This window comes from Sceloporus occidentalis, unplaced genomic scaffold, assembly GCF_023333645.1.
Source record: "Sceloporus occidentalis isolate IW3139 unplaced genomic scaffold, rSceOcc1.0.p SCAF_14, whole genome shotgun sequence".
Classification (NCBI taxonomy): Eukaryota; Metazoa; Chordata; class Lepidosauria; order Squamata; family Phrynosomatidae; genus Sceloporus; species Sceloporus occidentalis.
The window spans coordinates 8,816,396-8,837,194 of record NW_028316994.1 but is presented as its reverse complement, the minus strand read 5'-3'; the positions used below and the strand labels follow the sequence as shown (position 1 = coordinate 8,837,194).

Here is a 20,799-nt window from a genome sequence, read left to right as displayed (position 1 = left end):
GTTTCCAATATGAAGGCCCAGGAGACATGGCACAAGTCCAAATACTACTCTTATATCAGATAAACATCATGCAGAGATATTATGCCAAGGACTCCAGTGTGTGCCATCTTATTTCCTTTTGAATGAAAGCTTGTATTATTATTTATCCATCATCATCATCATCATCATCATCATCATCATCATCATCATCATCATCATCTTCATTGGCATCCAGTGGCATGGAAGATGTTGTACATGTTCTGTGCATGTATTACATTTTGCATTGGGGGGGGGGGAAGCAGATTTGCAGGGAATACTAATGAATATGGGGGCAGACTGATTATCACTAGACAATACCAAACTGACAAAGTACATCTTTCTCACATTAATTGCATCTCCAGTTCTCTGTTTGACACCACAGCACCATCTAGTGTATGGCTAACTCCAAAAATGTAATTTCATCAAAGGAGATCGCACATCTTTTTGAGGAGACAGTGGACGTGTTGGATGGGGAAGATGAGAGTTGTAGACCAACCTGTCTGGAGAGCACCAGGTTGGGGAAGGCTGTTCTAAGTGCTAGAAGGGAATTACATAGTTGTCTAGCAACAATGTTGAGCACAGTAGGTTGGGAAAGCAAGTGTACCCTGAGGAAAGGACTTGATAGACCAAGTGATCTGGTCAGGGTGCTATGTGTTGTGTTGTGCTTCAGATTGGGTCCTCTGTTAATAATTTGTTAAAATTGGCATAGCACTTTTAATCTGCTAAAACATTTCACTGCAATAATTTCAAAATGTGTTATTTTAATCACTAAATACCAACAACTTAGTTTTTGACTGGCAATTAAAGGTTCTAATTACTTTAATTCATTACTGGTGGCTTTTAGTACTTTAAAATGATTTTAATTTAATAATTTCATAGATTAATAACCCATTAATGAATGAATTGAATGAAATTGTCTTAACGGGTTAGCATTAATTAATCAGTGTTCCCCGTTGTTTTAATGTTAACAAACTCAACAACACTGAATTTTTCCAATCCCTGGGTTGAAATTTTGAACTATTTCAAACGATTGTGCATCAGTCTCTTTACTGGCTCTCCTAAGTAGTAACATCAGCCCTTTAGTGTGTGGTTCCCAAACTTCGATCCTCCAGGTGTTTTGCACTTCAGTTCCCAGAAATCCCAGTCAGCTTGGCCAAGAGTCAAGAATTCTGGGAATGGAAATCCAAAACACCTGGAGGACCAGAGTTTGGGAACCACTCCTTTAGTGGATATGGACATTACAAAATGGCCCAATTCTAATTCTGAGAGACACAAGCCCATTTACAAAGATGTATGTCTCCTTTAGGATTCTGGCTTTTAAATTTAGGAAGGAGTTTTTAGTATGCTCTACATGCTCTTCTGGCTGCCATAGTCCTGATTTTAACAAAAGTGTACATTGTGAGATCTGACCAATGCTGTTGATTTCAACACTATTATATACTGCACACCCCCAAATTAAAACAAATTAAACATTTTTATTGATACAGTAACACAGGTGATACACTAATGCAGGTGAATGCATTGACTCAGCACCCAACAAACTTGATCTGAACAGCAACAAAATATACCTTTGTGTTACCAAGAAGCTGAATGGAGAAGAAAACCAACTAGAATAATGGTGCATTACCTCATGCGGAGGTCCCACTTGTTCAGTGAAAGAGAAGTAAAAAAAAAAAAAAGGCACATGAGCTCTTGTACAGTTCATGTTCAATTCAATAGGGTTTGCATAGGAGACAGACATTGCTGAATGGGACACCTATGATCCCAAACTGAGTTTAATTGAAAAACACAACAATTTCCATGGCATCTCCCACAGAGAACCATGGGATCTATTATTTTATCAGGGTGTTAGCAGCTTCTCTCGCAGAGCTTGAAGTGAGACGTTACCAAAGACACGGTAACCTGTGTTATAAAAAAAGAAATTAAATGACATAACCAAGACACATTTCAAAGGTATAATGAGTAACATTTTCTTGCTCTTTTTAAAAGGCACTTTGAAAGGGCATTTCTAGAGGAATTTTGACTGCAAATCTTATACCATCCACTTATCAGTCCTAACATCTTTTTACAATGGAAAAGAAGCAAATCATGCCATAAGTAATGCAACCAGTTATTTTTAAGGAATTATTTTCTCATAATAGTTGCCCAGTTTCTGAACTCTCTTGCAGTGTCCTCGTCCCTTCAGAAAACTGCATCAAGGATCTCTTGGAGAAAGCTATGGCAACCAACTCAGTTTAGAGATACAGTACAGATAAACTTTCCATTTAAAAAAAAATCATGTGAGATTATTACAAACTCTGATTCCAACAAAACCAGAGAGACTTCTAGCATGTTAAAGACTATCAGACATATTATGTCACTTGTTCTCATGGATTGGGGCCCACAATTTATTAAGTGAATCCATTGATTTGTTTATGACATAATTCCCATTTGTTTTTAAGGAACCACACATTTATGCTTTTGCAGCTCTAGATGTACTCAGGACCTTCTCCAGATCTTCTGATTTTGTGCTGTTTAAAATTAAGTAGAACGTCTGGCCCACAGACAAAATCATCACATACACACCATTACCAAAATGTCCCACTTTCTAAATCTTTTGATAGATTTAGATAAATTAAATCAAAAGACTGACTGAAGCCTGTAAAGGAGTAACAAACTACATTAGAACAGGTCATGAGAACAGGCGGTTTGGAGCTTAACTGTAAAGTTGATCCAGAAATGTATCTGAACCACTAGTGCTGGCCCCAGATATTTTGCTGCCTGAGGTGAAGGAGGCAAGTGCACCCTTTCGTCTATCCCATACTGTATACAGAAGTGGATCGAATAGCTAAATGAATCTGGTATCCTATCAGCAGGTAATACTACCCAATTGATTCCTCTTTGATTGTCGTGGCTGCATTCTATGGAATCCTGTGGCTTGAAGTCTGGTGAAGCAATGGAGCTTTTCACTGCCTCACAACTATGGAGATTATCATATGGAGAAAAAGGCCCAAAATAGATTTGGGGTTGCAAACTCAAAAGAGGGTATTATCACAAGTAAAATTGCTGCTACCGCTGCCAGGTAACTACAACCCGGGTTCCAGCCACGTTTTTACAAAGTGGCTGGCTGAGCATAGCTGGGACCCGGGTTGAAGTTGCCTGGTGGTAGCGGCGGTGGTTTTACATGTGACAATACCCACTTTGAGTTTGCAATCCCAAATCTAGTTCGGGTCTTTTTCTCCATGTGATAATCTCTTATAAATCCCAGGATTTCATAAAATACAATCATAGCAGTTCAGGTGGACTCAAGGTACTTTCTTGGAATTGTTTAGTGTGAAAAGAAACCAAGAAGAAAGAGCAAGTTTGTTTTCTGCTGCTCCAGAAACAAGGAGATGGAACAATGGATTCAAACTACAGGAAAAGAGATTCCACCTAAACATTAGGAAGAACTTCCTGATGGTAAGAGCTGTTCAGCAGTAGAATACACTCCCTTGAAGTGTGATGGAGTCTACTTCTTTGGAGGTTTTTAAACAGAGGCTGAATGGCCATGTGTCAGGAGTGCTTTGAAGGTGTGTTCATGCATGGCAGGGATTGGACTTGGATGGGCCTTGAGGTCACTTCCAGTTCTATGATTCTATGATTCTTTGGAGATTATCACACCACCCTTTCCTCCCACGCTAGACATAGAATGTAAACTTTAATAGGCAGATTTTATCATACACCTCCATTCTCAGGCAGGAGACATCCCGTACCTGATCCGGGTTTCTCCTGTACCTTGCAAAAAGTGGAAAAATCCAATTCATTGCAAAAGTGCGGGAGAAGCCTGGATTGGGTATGTGATGCCTAGACTGGGTATAGGATGCCTTCTCCCTGGGCACAGAAGTGTGCGATAAAATCCTCCTATTAAAGTTTATATCCTGCGCCTAGCATGGGAGGAAAGGAATGGAAAGGACAGTGTGATAATCTCCTAAAATGTATATGGCACATACAGAGTGCTGCCTCTGACACCGGCCAAAAGCCTGAGGCCAGGAGGAGCAGCCTAGAGACTGCTATGGCTGCTCTCCAAATTTACCATCTGAGGCAGCAGCCTCATTCTATCTAATAATAGAGCCCTGTTAGCCATCACCAGTCCATTCTGACTTGATTCATCTTTTGGATGGGACATGTGTCCCATTTGGCGCTTCTGTATAGTCTAGCCATTCTACAAGAGCTCCCCAGAATCCTGAATAGTCTCACTGCAATCAGTAAGATCAATGCATAAACATGCTTAGGATGTGCTGTAATTTCACTCTCCAGATGATTCATCTGTATATTAGCTAGCTTGTTGTGAATTCTGATTCAGGATTGGTTATTTGCCACATTATTCACAATCAGAGAATATTCCTCTAGGGGGGAAAAGGGAAAGAAGTGTTGTCTAGCAGGACGAGCCAGCTTCACCTATCAATGTTTCTGATATGCATGGTATCTACTCAGAGAAAAGGCAGAACTTTAACAGCTGAACGAGGACAAGGCATTGGATGGAATGCTATTTTGTGCTCTGTGCATTTTCTGATATTCCAGAATGTATATTTGATTTCTCCCAATTAAAAACTAGTTTTATTAAACGGCTTCTTCATTTTGTCCCTATGTTGTTTAAAAGCTCTTTTAGTGCAGAAAAAATGCTCTGTTTGTTAACATGTCTTTTGAAATGACACTACATAATAAACATTGCAGTTATGTTGAACCAATGCCTGAAGGAACTGTGCCTATAAATCTCTGTACACTTTAATTGTCAATCTCCAGGAATGGCTGTCTAACTTCATAGAAAGAAAAACAAGACAGTGGTGACAAAATTTAATCTAGAGTTAGGGAGAAGACTGTTTATTTCAACTTATTTAGCCCATTCCTCCCTCTGTCCCTAGCTGCCTTGCTTCAGCATCTCCCCTCTCATTTGTTCAAAAAGCAGTTTTTGATATTAAGTAACCTTAAGCAAATTGGAGCATTTTGAATTTGCATACTTTTTTCACATGGTGATCCAAATTTCCTGCTACAAACTGAAAGTTATGCCAGTGCTCATTATTCCACCACAGCCTCTCTTCTCTTTGCAGACCTGGTTTCTCCCTTTATAAACACACACATTGATCTCAAAGAAGGCCTTACAAAAATTCCACCTTTTATCTTCTAGAATGAACACAGGGTTTGGTGAACCTGTCGTGAAAGTGACTGGAAAACCCAGACTCCTGATTTATCTCTGTCATTGTTTCCACCCTGCAGATACCATGCAAACAGGAAAAAGGATGTGGTCAGGCATCTCTGAATAATGGTGGTGAAATAAGAGTTTCTCTCTTTTGCTCCTCCTCTCCTCTGCCCACATACAATGGATCAAGAAGTGGGGATGAATATAAGCAGAGCAAGTGCTGTGATCTAGGGGAAGAGGTTGGTGGCAGTGATGTTGGTTTGGCCTATGCTAGTTGTTTAGGAAGAGCTTCCTTCTGGTTTGTTTGGAGTGGAGGTCTCCTCAGAAGACTGCATGGTGGGCTCTGGCAATTTACCATTTGCTTCCTCCGATCCTTCTGGACCAGAGCCTGTGCTGGCATCTCCATCAAGCAGCTGCTGGCACTCCTCTCTCTCTCTTTTACCACTGATATCTTCCATGGCTACTGAGGGCACCCTAGACTGACGTTTACCAAAGAATGTAACCAAGGTGTTACGCCTTGTCTCTCCATCCCCTGAGACAGTCACTGACCCTGGTTCTATGTCCCTATCCAAACCAGAATCATCTGGTAATGCCACCTGCCCTGCCCACTCTGCTGTGTTGAAGCTGGTAGATCCAGACCGGTATCTGCGTCTATGGTACAGAAAAGCAATGATAGCCAGAAGACACAGGAAGCAAAAGGCTACTGCCACGATTATGATGATGTAGTTGTTCCCTGAAGAGTTTGCACCAGCAGAATCAGGTTCTGGTTTTTCATCCGCAGCACCGGTTGTGATGGTGTCCAATATATTTTGTGATGGTGTGGTTGTCATCTCTGTTTCTTCCTTTTCAGATGGTTCTGGCCCAGATGTAACCCTCAAGGCAGTGCTGACAGTACCAGTTGCTTCACTGGAATTTTTGCCAGTTGCTGCTGGGTATTTTTCTCCCACAGTGACATGGCCATGGATATGGGGGGTTACCTGGCCAGGTAAAGTGGACATGTCAGAAATATCCTCAGGAATTCTTTGTGTAGCTGAAGTGCCTTCTGGTTCAGAATGAGGTGATACAGTGGTGGAAGTGGCCTTTTTTTCAGGATGTGAGGTCAAAAGTGTGGTCACAGCAAGGGCTTGCTTAGGATGTAGTTTGGGCTCTAGGGTTGTGTCCTTGCTGCTGGGTATGCTGGAAAGTGATTCAGTTGGTAGCTTGGACACTGTGGGAGATGCCAATGGGACATCTGAATGCTTCTCTGGATCATGTGTGATTTGTACATCCTCCTTTTGTTCAGCTATGGCAATGTGAGGCACAGATGTAGTTTTAACAGGTACCAGTAGATGCACTGTGGTGGCAGGTTCCACTGTTGGCATGTCTGTACCCCAAACAGTGCCCATACTAAAAAGGATAATGAGGCCAAAGGATTTGTTGTAGCCATGGAGGAGAGATCTTGAGGTTTTCATGGCAGCAGAACTTCAGAGTCCAGGATTTTCTTAGTCTGTGGTATGTGGAACAAAAACCAGTGGCAAATTAAGAACAAAAAGAAAGAAATCAATAAAACAGACTTCCAGGAAAAAGCACTCTGAAAGATTACAGTATAACCCAGTACTAGGAAGGGCTTTAAAATGAGAGGCAGAAGTATTCCAACTCAGCAGAGGAGTGGAATTCTGAACATAGATTCTTCTTACTGGATTGGGGGCTTCATATACACACAGAGAGATTCACATGGATATACAGTTCCACATCATAATGTCTACACAGAAGCAATTCTTTTTGGTTAAGAGTGTAGATGTTTGTAGGGAGTATTCACTGTGAACCTAATGGGTGAAACAATTTGGTTGGAAGTGAGTGTACAATCTGCCTGTTTACATGGATGGGAATGTATATCTTCTTGTGCTTGTGCAATGAGCAACAATTTGTTATCTATTGCTATAGCTAGACTGGGCTAAGATTTCCGAGGGTTTTGTTCACACAACCTGTTGTTGTTGTTGTTGTTGTTGTTGTGTGCCTTCCACTTTACTTATTACCATGTAACACACCTTATTACAACTCTATCCTAGAGTTTTCTTTGCAAGATATATTCAGAGAGGATTCATTGCCTTCTTTTAATGCCAGGCCTGAGAGACTGTAACCTGTACAAATTCACTCAGTGGATTTCCATGTTTGAATGGGGATTCAAACACTGCCCCCCAGACTCTTTGCCCAACGTGTAAAACACTACACCATACTTGCTGTTCACATAACCAAGAGATGAACAAATCTGTCTTAGTAGGTTTCTTTCGGATTTAGGGTTTTAACCCACTAAATCTCAGCTCTGCCCATTGATGATGCTTTCTGCTGCTCCAGAGACCAGGACCCGGAGCAATGGATGCAAGCTACAGGAAAAGAGATTCCACCTCAACATTAGGAGGAACTTCCTGACAGTAAGGGCTGTTCGACAGTGGAACAAACTCCCTTGGAAAGTGGTGGAGTCTCCTTCTTTGGAGGTCTTTAAGCAGAGGCTGGATGGCCATCTGTCAGGGATGCTTTGATTGAGATTTCCTGCATGGCAGGGGGTTGGACTGGATGGCCCTTGTGGTCTCTTCCAATTCTAGGATTCTATGATCTATGATTCTATGATGAATTTTGCAAATGTTAATAAATCTTATTAAAAAAATAATAATGAACTAGTTCAATCTGCACTGGCCAAATTCAACAGGAACAGCCACACCCCCACATAGAAAGGACTATGTGCTGTCTGCCTGTTATATACAGTTAAAGATGGAGTGTATCATTTTTTAAAAAATGTGTCTGCCCTGATTCAGAAATAGGGTTTGGAAAAGCTACATTTTGGGGGCATGCTAGCTAATGCATTCTGGGTGACATAGTCCAAAAGTAATTCAGTATCATAAACATGGCTCAATTTACAAATGAATTCAATCCCAAAGTGATATCAGTGTGGTCAGATGGTACATGTCTTCCTTCTCTCAAATGTATGTCATCTAAATGCCATTTCCATATCTATCATCATAAAACCACATTTTATCACTCAATACTTAAACTGCTCTTATGGGTATGCAGTGAAGCATCCGCACCATATAAGCAAACAAGGGGAACACATATTTAAATGATTTACTGTCTTGGCCCATATTTGATCATCTTGAAGCTGTTGTGTGAATCATCCACAGGACTGGTATTTTCTACTAATCTACATAAGTACAGGAAATAACAGAGACCATGGTAATGGTGCAGAATTCAGCTTTGGGGGTGCAGGAGTGCAGGGAGACTCTGAACTTTCCATGTTATGAAAAAGTCTTCCCAAATTTATCACAATAAACTGAGCTCAGTTGTTACTATTGCTACTGGTAGCTTTTCCTCTATTCTTCAAAGTTTCTAGTCTTGCTGGTACCAGGGCGGAGCAATTTCCCAAGCCCAAGGGAGTTAGGAAAGCTTGTTGGATTTAGGATCGCCAAAGTGAAAACTGGCAAGGGCTCCTGTGCCTTTAATGCTTGTACAGAAGCAAGGGTTAATGGTTATATAGAAGAGGGAATTTCAGGAGGTGTTGCTTGTGACCTGGTTGCAAGGCAGCAGCATTGGCATTGGGCAGCAGCCTTTTCAGCCCAGGGGGGTCTATTGCCAGGGCTGTCCAGAGTATTTGAAGTCAGGGACAGCATGGGGGTAAACAACAACTTGTGGCTCTCCTGTCTCCCCACTACCTTCAGGTGTAGAGGTGGGCACTGCCACTTCACTAATGTTGAATTAAAATTCAAATACCAGGCAGCTCTCTACTGGATGCTGTGCATTGGAATACTAACTTATTCTTTACTTGAAGCTGTGAAATATATTGGACAACCATAATATCAAACCACACCAATTTTGCTATTAGCCCCTGCAGTGACATGAATGTGTGTAACTCTGAGCTATGCATGTGTATGTTGTTGTTGTTGTTGTTATTTTATTTATTTATATCCTGCCATTCTCCCAGTATAGGGACTCAAGGTAGCTATGCCTGGTTTGGGATGTTGTTTGAGGAGCTATTCATTGCCTCCTTGCATAATATCCAATCTCCTTTCCTCCCATTGATGCATTCCCACGGCCATTTACTGGGTGAGGGAGGCAACAAAGCAGAGCCTACTCCAAGAAATGAGGGAAGGATCCAGGTTTATATCCTCCTGATTAATCCTCTGTCATCTCATTTTTTTCAGTTGTTTTTAAAATGTCCCAGTTTCTCTCTCCTCTCCCACTTTGCTTCTTTGTCCTCAGCTTATTTTAATGGCTGCAAACTGAATTCCAAGTGCAAACGGAATTTGCACTCAATTAACTCTGCAATGGGAGAGAAGAGAAGGGGGTGCAATCTTGCCCTTCCCAGTAGGCCTAAACAAAAGTAAAGTGCTGCAGCCTCTCCTAGCTTGTGTTCTTCCTCACTAATTTTTGCTATCTTGACCACACTCTGATGTGTCTTAGCCACAGTATCCTGGTTTTGATCTGTGAAATGTTGGAGGGTATGCAGGTGGCAGTTGCATAAGGCAGGCCAAGACAGAGGAACCCTCCCTTTCCAGGCCCCATGAAGCCACTTCCCTTTCTAATGTCTCTCTTACATATAAAAGCTTCTCTTATATCTTTGTACAGTTGGCCCCCTGTATCCATGGGATTTTCATCCATGGATTCAATCATCCACAGCTTGAAATATTCCAAAATAATATCAATTCCAAAAAGCAAACCTTGATTTTGACATTTTATGTAAGGAACAGCATTTCACTGCCCCATTGTATTTAGTGGGATTTGAGTATCCATGGATTTTGGTATACAAGTGGGGTCCTGGAACAAAACCCCAGCAGATACCAAAGGCCCATTGTAATTTAAAGAGCAAAAAATGTATTTTAAAAAGTGAAAGCTGTAAAATCAGATCTGTGCCAGTGAAAGACATTTTGTTTCTCTCTCTCTCTCTCTCACTCACACACACACACACACACCCACACCCACACACCAACACTTTATAAAGTCTGCAGCATGAGGCTTCCTGAAGCAGATTTTTTGATCCTGCTACATTGCTCTGTGGAGGAAAGTTTCCAGAATAATTTCTCTGGGAAGACTGATGACTCTGAGGGGCCTTGAAAACCATGACCAGAGTAGACCCCACAAATAGTGGCTTAACATGTCAGTATTTTTCCCACGCAGAGTGGAAGTGAGAACTCCCACCCCAAGGGACATGTGCAGACAAGAAGATGCAAAATTCAGGGCTTCTGTGCTGTTTGTGATGAAAACACATAACAACTCAGCAAAAGCAGGGTGGGGAGAACTCAGTTGGCTGAGGTGGCCCTTTCACTCAGTTTTGCAGCATGGAAATAGTGACTCAAGAAAAATCACAGAGGCACACAGGTTCTTCATCAGCAGAGAAGAGATGAAGAAATGGGAACAGCAGCCAGTGTGACTGGTATCTCCAATATCATTGGGCAGAAAACCCACACTCAATTTGAAAGAAGGGGCTAAAGCTCACCCTCCCCCCCCCCAAGTGGGTCCCATGTCTTGGCCAGTTGACCAGTGCCAGGATTCATTGCCTTCCTATCCTCAGCAGGCAGCTATAAACCACTTAGATCATGAAGCTGGAGGAAAAATGGGCAGAACTCTATATAAGATGACCCTATTACTCCATATGAAGGTGAGTGTGGGATGAGACAGAAGAGATGGGGCAGAGAACCACTGGTTCCATTAACCACTGACACGCCTGGAAAGGGCTTTGGTGTCCTTAACTGCTACATGGCTCTAGAAATTTAGCGGGTGCAACAAGTCAACCTGCTATCAGCAGAGAGGCATGAATCCCTAAATAAAACTCTGTATCAGCCATATTCTGGATAGATGCAAGCTAGCAATTGTATATCAGTGTGAGCAGGAGCTGGGAAAAACAGCCCCTTTTGGGGATTGCAGCTCCCATCATTCTCCACCCAGCATGGTCAGTCCAAAACACTTTCCCCATTCTTTGGAGACAGATCTAGATCTACCAGTTTAGTTGTGAGTAGTCTGCAGTAGTGCCATGAAGATTTGGAACTGCCAGTTGATCAACAATTTCAGAACAGATACATCTCTCCAGCAAAGAGTTACACTGCTTACGAAACATCGAGTAACCAGGAGTGTCCTTTTCTGCGGAAGGACTTTAAACTCAGTCATTTCTGGTACAGTCAGAACAAATGCCTGGACTCAGAGTTCTCTAATTCCAGTATGTTATCTTTGGGACCAACCTCTGACTGACAGATCTTGGGTTTCTAGGAAAGAAAGCAGACCTTTCAGGCTCAAAATCTGCTCTATATGTTGGCTGGTCAGTAATGCTGTATGAGCCCAAGACATTTTGCTATCTGAAGCAGAGCAACCCAAATCCGGCAACTAGGTTAAATATTTTAAAATATCTAGTTCCCACCTTGATCTGTCTCCTTCACCCTGTTGCATGGCAAGGCTGCCGGAACTGAGATGGTTGCATACCACCACTCCTTCTCTTTCAGCACTTCTAACAAGTTACAGGATGTCTTTTAATCCTTGCATGAGGTACTGCAGGCATGAGGTACTGCAGTCTTTTCCCTCATGGTGCCCTCCAGAGATGTAGGACTACAATGCCCATCATTCCCAGAAAATGTGGCTGGGGGTGATGGATGCTGGCTTGGAGTGGATGGGTATAGCGGAAATATTGTTTGATTTAAACCTTAGTTCAAATCCCCACTCAGCCCAGAGGCTGACCAGGCAATTCTCCTCAATGCTAATGTACCTTACATATTTGTTGTAAGGTTAAAATAGGGGCCACCCATGCCCCCTGCTCCAAGTTTCTGGGGGAAAAGGCTGGATGTAAACCCAATAAAATACAGTTCAAAAATCCCACTCCATTACTGTCCACTCTGCAAACGTATTACACACACCCCCACCATCTCATTTCCAAACAATGCTTCTCAATACTGTTGTAGCCCTATGGACTATTCCCACCCATACCATCCCAGTCCCTTCTACCTTTGACTAGGATAGCTTCAAGGAAGGGTGTGACTGTGCCCGGTGTTTGCGTGCCAAGGCTTGGTTTTTCCTCGCCAGTTTTTCGCCTGGCCAGGCAGGAAGCAGTGAATGAAACTGAGAAGGTGGTGGCGGTGGAGAAATGCTGAAAAAAGCCAAAGATGCAACCGTTACATTCATAGAGGAAGTGGCTTTGTGGGGTGCAAACACTGTTTAATTCCACCCATTTAAAAAAACAACAACAAATCAGGTTGGATCTGGGGAGAGGCCTTAGGTAGGGAAACATTTTTAGAAATAATGCTTAGTTGGAATTGGGAATGGTGCATTATTCATGGATGCACACATGCATACAAACATACACACACACATGCAACCAGTGCCTGGATATATCTCTAGCATAGATGTAGAATTAAGGAGTGACTCTGAGCTAGCCTCCAGTCTCCCTCTTATGCCAAAACATAGAGAAGAGATGGGGACAAGAGATGAAAAGGTACAGCTCAGAGTGGAATTAACTATTATGACAAAACATGCAATTGTTAAGCAAAAGTTTTGTTGTTGTTGTTGTTGTTGTTGTTGTTATTGAAAAGCAACCATTGAGTGGAGTGGAGAGGAGACAACATATATAGAATGAAATGGAAGGTTCATCTTACCGGGCAATGATCTCTTGTCCTGGATGGGGGCAGAACTTGCCTGCACATCTGTGACTACAGAGCATCCACAAATTAAAGGAATGCTTTGCAAAATGCCCAAGTTCTTATCTCTCCTCACCAGTCTTGTTCTTATCGCTTCTCCATGGGTGCTTACTGTCCATTATTCAGCAGAGAGTCAAGTTCCTCTTGATTCATCTAGTGGCCACCACATTCTTAGTTGTGGCTCCTGGACCTTGCCAGCATTTACCAGTTCAGATTTGTCAGTAAATTTGGAAGTTCAGTCTTTTTTTTTTTTTTAATTTTTAAAGTTTTAAAAGACTCACTGGTGGGTGTCTGACTGTGCCAAATGGAATTTACCGGTACTTGATTTGTTGGCTGCTGTTTGGACTTCTTTCTCAATGAGCCTTTTCAAGTTTTGGTTGTTGTTCTATGTTGTATCTTGTTCTAATTTGTTGAGAATTTGTTGTATCCCGTAAGCAAATACTGTAAATGGTCTAAATCATTACATGAAAGCTGGACTAGTCCCACTGGCATACCACAAGGTGAAGAAGTCTCCTTCAGATAGTACCATGAAGGGATAGGATGGATGAGAAAGAGAGAAGCTGACATCTGAATGGTGCAGCAAGGAAGACATTTTAAAGCTTTGTCCCTTTCCCAAATGAAGGAGGAATGGCTCTTTTTCAGTCAGCATTGAACAAAATCAATATAATAAAATAAAACCAAGCAATTGCTCTTGGTCAGTATGTCCCGGCACCTTTGGGTTGTCCCTGCATACTTTGTACATTTGTGACTACTGTCATGTATTCATTTTGTATGCATGCAATGTGTGTGTGCGCGCATATGTGCATGTGTGTGTATTATGCACAAGAAGGACCATACCCTCCAACATTTCACAGATGAAAATCAGGACAACATCCTGTTCATTGACATACAAGCATAATTCCACCTTATGCCTGTGTATATGCTTCTTTCTTTTTTTCTTTTGCACGCTGTTACGGAGGTTGTATTCTTTTCCACCCTCCACAGCATCCAAAGCCCCCTCAGGATTCAAGGTTTTGGTGCAGTTTCCAGAATGAGCATTGCATGGCTGGTGGAGACTGGAGGAGGGATTGAAGAGGCATCTGACCACAATCAATCTTGTTTAATATCTTCTTCTCTGGCCAGAAAGGCATTGAGACAGCCAACTCCTCACCCACTGACTATTTTTTTTATTTTTTAAAAATGGGAGAATATGAATCTGGGACCCTCCACAAGGAAAGTGATAGTCTACCACTATGGCTGTGCAGTCCTGTCTCAGATAATGAAGATATTGGGGGCTGAAGCCAGAACTGCAGACACCCAGCCTCTGAATGACATCCCACTGGTTCAATGGCTACAGCACTGAGGTTCCTGGTGCCACACGGTCACTGTGACTTTTTCATTAGTCAGGCCTTCTCCTTGGTCAGTAGTCCAGAATGGTTGGTTAATATTTCACTCAGTGGGAACAGACAGTTAGAAATTGGTCTCCCAATATCCAGGAAGCCATCTTGTATTTTTGAATGAGTGTGAGGAAGATGGCCTTCCTTCATCTGAGAGAATATAATGTGTATGTGTGTCTGCTTGGCCATGAGTCTTCTGTTTTCATGGGTTATTTCCAGGCAGGATACAAGGGTGCAAATTGCCCAGTTTTTTGAGGTGCAAGAGTCAGCTCTAGGCAAAAGGAAAGGGCTGGGTGCAAATCTCCATCTCAGCTAGTAGAGTGTAATATTCTTGCACGTGGGCCTGCTACAGACTGCCAAAATAAAGCTGCTTTGGGTCTCTTTGGAGATATGCTATTTAAATGATGCATGGGTCCTAAGAATCCAGAAGCTGCACCAAAGCTGCACTCCAGTGCTTAGGAATGGAGTGTGGCTTTGGCGCGACCTCCAGACTCTTAGGACCCATGCATCATTTAAATAGCATATCTCCAAAGAGACCCGAAGCAGCTTTATTTTGGCAGTCTGTAAGAGGCCCTAAGAATCTTGCCTAGTTCTTTCATAGCTACCCTTCCCAGTCCTAATCTTCATCTGTTTCTTGACTGCAGTCTATGTTCTGATCAGTTCAAAGATATAGCCATGTTCCTCGTAGTATGTAGAGAGATAGTGGACCTTATCGCACACACAGTTTTAAACGTTATGGGGACTGGAGGAGGACGCTCGTGTGCGCGCACGGCCGCCCAAAAATGGATTTTATCGCACACAATTCAGTCCTCCAACAGTCCCCGTTCCGTCCCCCGGCGCGCACCCATTCGCGTCCAGTCCTGATGGGCGCCATTTTTTGCTGACGGAAGGTAATCCGTCAGGCAAAAATCACGCCCGTCAGGACTGGAAGCAAACGGGTGCGTGCCGGGGACGGAATGGGGACTGTTGGAGGACTGAATTGTGTGTGATAAAATCCGTTTTTGGGCGGCCGTGTGCGCACACGAGCGTCCTCCTCCAGTCCCCATAACGTTTAAAACTGTGTGTGCGATAAGGTCCCTTGTAGCACCTTTGAGACTTAGGGGGTGTTCCCACTTGCCTATAAAGCGGATCATGAAGCAAATTAAGAGGTGTCGTTCCCACTGATGCCCAAATTAGTTCCTCAATGCCCAGGAATTGTTTCCACTGCGATTAGATTCAAAATCAAATTATATCAGATACTTCGAATTAGATGCCTATAAACCGGTTTAAAAAATAGTAGGTTATAAAGCGGGTTATTTTGGAAAGCGGGGTACGATTCACTGTATCCGAATGGGAACGACAAGGGTGTCTGAAGCAAGAACCTGGAGATGGGAGGAGCAGCGCTCAAGGGGCTGGCCTGGGGGTGTCACCCTCTTTGGTCTCTTTCTGCATCACCAGCACCATTTTCTTCAATTCGCATAGCTTTCCCCTGGTGGATTGCAACCTCCCCTCTGCTCCTCATTCATAGACTGATGTCTGAGGAGAGCCATTGAACACAATTTTAAACTATTCTTTTTTCTTTTTTCACCTCTGCCTGAGCAGCAGATGGGCTTTGCAGGACATCCCTGCTTGATCGCCCCCCAGACAGCCCAGGGAGCAATGGGGGAGGCAAAGCGATTTTGGGGAAAGGAGAGCCTGGACGCCCTGGGATCTGAGTGGGGGAGATCAAGCCTTATCTTCTCTCTTCCCCAAAGATTCTCTCCCCAATAATGAAGCCCGCTGCCTTCTCCTCCTTGATCCGATTTGCCAAGCCTCCTTCTAGTCTGGGGAGACACAACAGAAGAGCCTTGGATGCAGCCAATTTTCATTGGCTGCCCTAAAAATAAAAATAAAAACCTAGACTTGTGACGTCTGAAGCCTACGTGCTTGATTGACAGCTTGTGGACACAAATGGGAACAGGGAGCAAGTTAATCCACTTTAAAATAAAGTGATTTAAAATAAATGGGAATTAAAACAGGGTCTAAATGAATCGAGGTAATTTGTCCCTTTTGGTAATGGAAACAATGGAAAAAATTCGAATTATTCCCGGAACATAATCCAAATCAGAATTGCGCCAATATAATCCATTTTATCTGCCAAGTGGGAACACCCCCTTAGGAGCTTAACACGTTCACTTTTGCCCCCGATATGGGCATGGGCAGGGGATGCGCATGGCCTAGGGAAAACACATTTTATTGCACTTCACACTGTCCCCAAGGTGGCCCCATGCCATCATCTGGCACCAAGCCATCCCCAATCAGAACTCAGGCGCGTGAATTCTGAAAGATGGAAGCTTTCTGGCAGGGCAAAATCATGCGGCTTAGCCCTGATTGGGGACGGATTGGTGCTGGGCAATGGCATGGGGCAGTGTGGTGTGTGATAAAATGCATTTTTCATCGGCCACACACATCCCCTGCCTGTGCCCAGACCCGGGGCAAAAGTGAGTGTGATAAGGTACTAACTGACAGAAGGAAGTTGGCAGCATGAGCTTTCATAGACTTCAGTCTACTTCCTCAGATGCATATAGATGCACTCTACCATATGCTTCTGAGGAAGTAGACTGAAGTCTATGAATGCTTATGCTGCCAACCTCTTTATTTCAGTTAGTCTCAAAGGTGCTACAAGATCTCTGTTCTGATCAGTGATAGATCCAAGGGACGGGCAATCTTTAAATATTTCAATATCCTTGTTATCTGGGTTAAATTTAGGTCAGTTCTCTATGCTCATTATTTTTGTTTTCTTAATGTTCAGCAGTAAGCCTGCCTTTGCATTTTGTTCTTCAACTTTCCTTGGTAATCGTTCCAAGTCTATGTTGTTTTCTAGGTGTATAAAATCTTACATTTCTTTGGAGACCACTGCCATAGGGCCATTGAAAGGGGCTCATCCTAAGTTCATTAAGTCCATAGCCTAAAAGTACTAACTAGTGTGTTAGTACTTGGATGGGAGACTGCTGATGAACACTAGGTGCTGTAGGATATATTTCAGATATCTATTTCACCACTCTCTGATTGCTAAAGACAGTTTTTGCTTCCACGTTACCTCCAACTGCCTGAAGAAACTGATATACCACAGAGGAGACATATGTGGTATGGACACTTGAAGGGGAAAATGCATGTCACCTACTTAATCTTGACATGTCAGGAGAATGAACCGTTAAAGGCAGGGGAAAGGAACAGGAAGAAACGAAAGTTACTTGGGGAACTAGTAAGCTGCCAGGCAATCGAGGACAGTCTTATAACTGTAAATACACACCCAATAACACAGGAAGGGTTGGGCTGCCAGAGCAGCCATTTCATCTGCAGACTTCATCTCTGTGTTTTTACGTGATGGTTTAGGCGTAAAATGTTGTCTTCAAACACAATGATAAACAAGAAATAGGGTGAGATGAAGGCAATCTAGGGGTGCTGTCTTGCCCTTATAGCATCAGCCAATGTATGTTCCCACAGTTGTTCCTTCAGAAAGATCAAATATCCTGGCTGCCATTCTCTACAACTTTTGAGGAGTCTGTGGAGGAAGGTGGAGAGCTGTTATGGGGTATATTATCTAGTCAAATAGGGCAAAACAACCACAACCCTCAAGGAACCAGTTTTGGGATTTTGGGGTCTCAGATCCTTCCCAAACAAAAGACAACTATTGGCCCTATTTAGTCAGTGAGGGGCAGAGAGGAGTGGAATATGCAACCCAAGGGGTAACCTATCAGTTTGCTCAAACGTCCTTCAGGCGAGGTCACTAGATCTCAAGACATTGACTTTAGACTCCAAATTTCATGGGTCAGCTCCAGGTGCACATTCTCCAGCTTCTGGGTGGTTTATTCCAGACAACGAACGCTAGGTTCTGTAGGATGTATTTCAAAGGAAGGAACTGGCAAACCACCTCTGAGTATTCCTTGCTTTAAAAAAAAAATCGATGAAACTCATGGAGCTGTCATAAGTTGATAGACAACTGGAAAGCATATACATATATATTTACATATACACATGCCAGTGCTAGGGCTACCAATCTGGGTACAGGATGGTGCTCCTGTAACTTTAATTGTCACAAATTATGGAGCAGGGCTTGGCTCCCTCAAGTAAGACAAAGATATCCGCTTCCACACTTTCCAATCCTCAACTTTTAACTGCAGCTATCTCCTTTCTCAACAAAGCTATTGCCTCCCTGTTGGAAAGCAGGAGAAGAAGGTGTGCAGTATCACCCAGTTTTGTTCTTGTCAAGGGTGAGAACATCTTCCCTATCGATCTGTGACAAGAGCAGAGCTGAGCATTCATCCATACACCTTTCTCCTGCTTTCAACAGCGATATTGGGAGGGGACATCTGCAACTGAAAGTTGGGTTTTGATGGTGAGGGAGGATCAGTGCCTTTGTCCTGCTAGATGGAGCTTTACACAGCCTCATCTGCTCCATGATCTGTTAGGAGTTAAAGGAACTCTATCCTATATTCAACCTAGCAACCACAGATACAACATAGGTCTGCACTGGAAGGTTTTATACAAATTTGGAAGCTGCTTCTTTCGACGGGTGGGCAATATGAGTTGGGTTGAGATAAAAGGCAGTGAGGTGGTGGTGAAATAGATAAGATGAGAGTGGTTTCATTTTCTCAGAGCTCCACACAGTAGGTCTCATGTTGGCTTCAAGATCCTGACAGCTTCTCTGTCTTGATATCCCCAGAGCTGGTTGTCTTCCATTTTGGCAGAAGACAGAACACAAAACCAAGTTTTCTGGAAGAAACACTGCACATTTATTTATTTATTAAATTATAACTTTATCCTGTTATTCTTCCTTTCGGGTAAAATAATGAAAGCCAGGAGGTACTTTGCACATTGCACTTCAAAAAGTCCCCTTAGTCTTTGTGCAAAATACACTGTTCCCTAAACAGAACATACCTTTCCCCCACAGAAAGCATGTGTTGTGCATAGGTAAGTGCTTATTTTGTGCAGGAAATGTGTTTTATATATATTTTCTATACACGCACGCGCATACATTACATGTATTCTTGAGAGTCCAGTTACAATTGGCTCTCAAAGTTTCGCAAAAAGTCTTGTTCAGTGAGGTGAATAGTGAGGAGATTATTTGTACCTGCTTGTGAGAAAGAGAAATACATAGATTTATATCCCTGTTCTGTCCTAATAACAGGATATTCAGCTACCTATAATAAAATCATTTTTAGGAAGAATAAAAGTTCAAAAATAAATACATTAAAAGCCACACCAGCACAACAGATAAAAGATGTGGACAGCACCAGGAAGAGATTCGACAGATGAATATGCTGTAAGTACCCAGCTTGTTGGGGGGCAATTGGCTTACACATTGTAAACCACTTAAGGAATGCTGAGTTCACTGATAAGCAGTATAGAAATGTACATGCTGTACTGCTATTGCTATGAAACCTACAGTTAAAATACATTACTATAAAATAATTAAAATGCACACTTATAATAAAGTCTTTAAAATATGCCAATTAAAAGTCATGATTTAAAACTGACCATATAAACCTACTGGAAGAGATGTGATGGCTCCTCCACCATGGAGTTTATCTCCATTTCAGATTGTTCTGCCCAAGGACCAAGTAAAGAAAAAGGTCTTCACATAGTGCCAAAAAGGCATTGAAAATGGTATCAGGCAGGCCTTCCTAAGAAGAAAAAACTGGCTCACAAATAGAAAAGACCCTTCCTTTATTGCAGAAGGTAGAGGAGCGGGGGGGGGGGGGGGACTCCAGGAATGATTGTAATGTTTGGGCAGATTAATGGTGGAGAAGATGGTTTGGTCTGGTAAAGTGTATGGTAAAGTGGGCCCAAGATGTAGGAGAGGAACAGACAGGCATGAAAAAGCGACTGGAACTTGCCTTTTACGGAAGCAATTGCCTGCACTGATTGCTTCCAAGGTGGCTCGAATGCACACAGCCCAACTGCATGGTGTGGCATCAAGCCACACTGCTGGGTAATTTTTTTTTTTTTGGTCACTTCCCCACCATGCATGTGCATTGTTCCACAAACACACCACCAGTAACTGCCTACAGCCTAGCTGCCATCCCATTGGATGGCCATTTCTTTGATCAGCCACACAGTCGTACCTGCGATCCTTCACCTTGCTCCACAAGGCATTGGAGCATCGGTGTGCCCAGTAAAACACTGGCAAAGCACAATCATGGGCCCCCTACACGCTCCCTTCACTCCACCCCATGCCCCCTCTTGGACTATCTGATTTGTGTGTGTTGTACTTATATCTGTTGGAGGTGTCATACTTTCACTTTTTTGCATTGCTGCCCGGCTTCATCCTTTTTAAATACGCACCTGCGCCACTTCGTTTATATGCAGGTTTAGGGTTAGGGTTAGGCTGGATCGCTCCTTCAGAATTGCTTTCACTTCAGGGTGTTTATATGCAGGGTCAAAGACATGCATTTTCCAGGCTAAATTGGAATATCCTGACTTTTTTTCTCTCTCCAGTTTTTAGCTCCAAAGCACAGCTTCAATCTGGTTTCTGCCTGCTTTGGAGGCATGCGTCATCTAAACACCCTGTCTTCAAAGCAGGTGGAAACTACTTTATTTGGCCCATCTGTTTTACCCCATAGGACCATCCATCTAATTATAA

General features: G+C 42.8%; 1 protein-coding gene and 1 long non-coding RNA gene across 2 annotated transcripts; both read right to left on the bottom strand.

Annotated features, from left to right (window-relative positions):
• Positions 1-1,473: 1,473 nt before the first annotated feature.
• SPN (sialophorin) lies at positions 1,474-12,938 on the bottom strand. Its single transcript, XM_089480335.1, has 3 exons — positions 12,778-12,938; positions 12,131-12,272; positions 1,474-6,659 (listed from the first exon to the last, which is right to left on the bottom strand). Exon 3 carries the CDS (start codon positions 6,622-6,624, stop codon positions 5,452-5,454), a length of 1,173 nt encoding a protein of 390 aa, XP_089336461.1. The 5' UTR covers positions 6,625-6,659; positions 12,131-12,272; positions 12,778-12,938; the 3' UTR covers positions 1,474-5,451.
• Positions 1,474-17,540, bottom strand: LOC149303799 (uncharacterized). Its single transcript, XR_016271971.1, has 2 exons — positions 17,467-17,540; positions 1,474-1,920 (listed from the first exon to the last, which is right to left on the bottom strand). It is a non-coding gene; the product is annotated as an uncharacterized LOC149303799 (long non-coding RNA).
• Between the last annotated feature and the right edge of the window lie 3,259 nt (positions 17,541-20,799).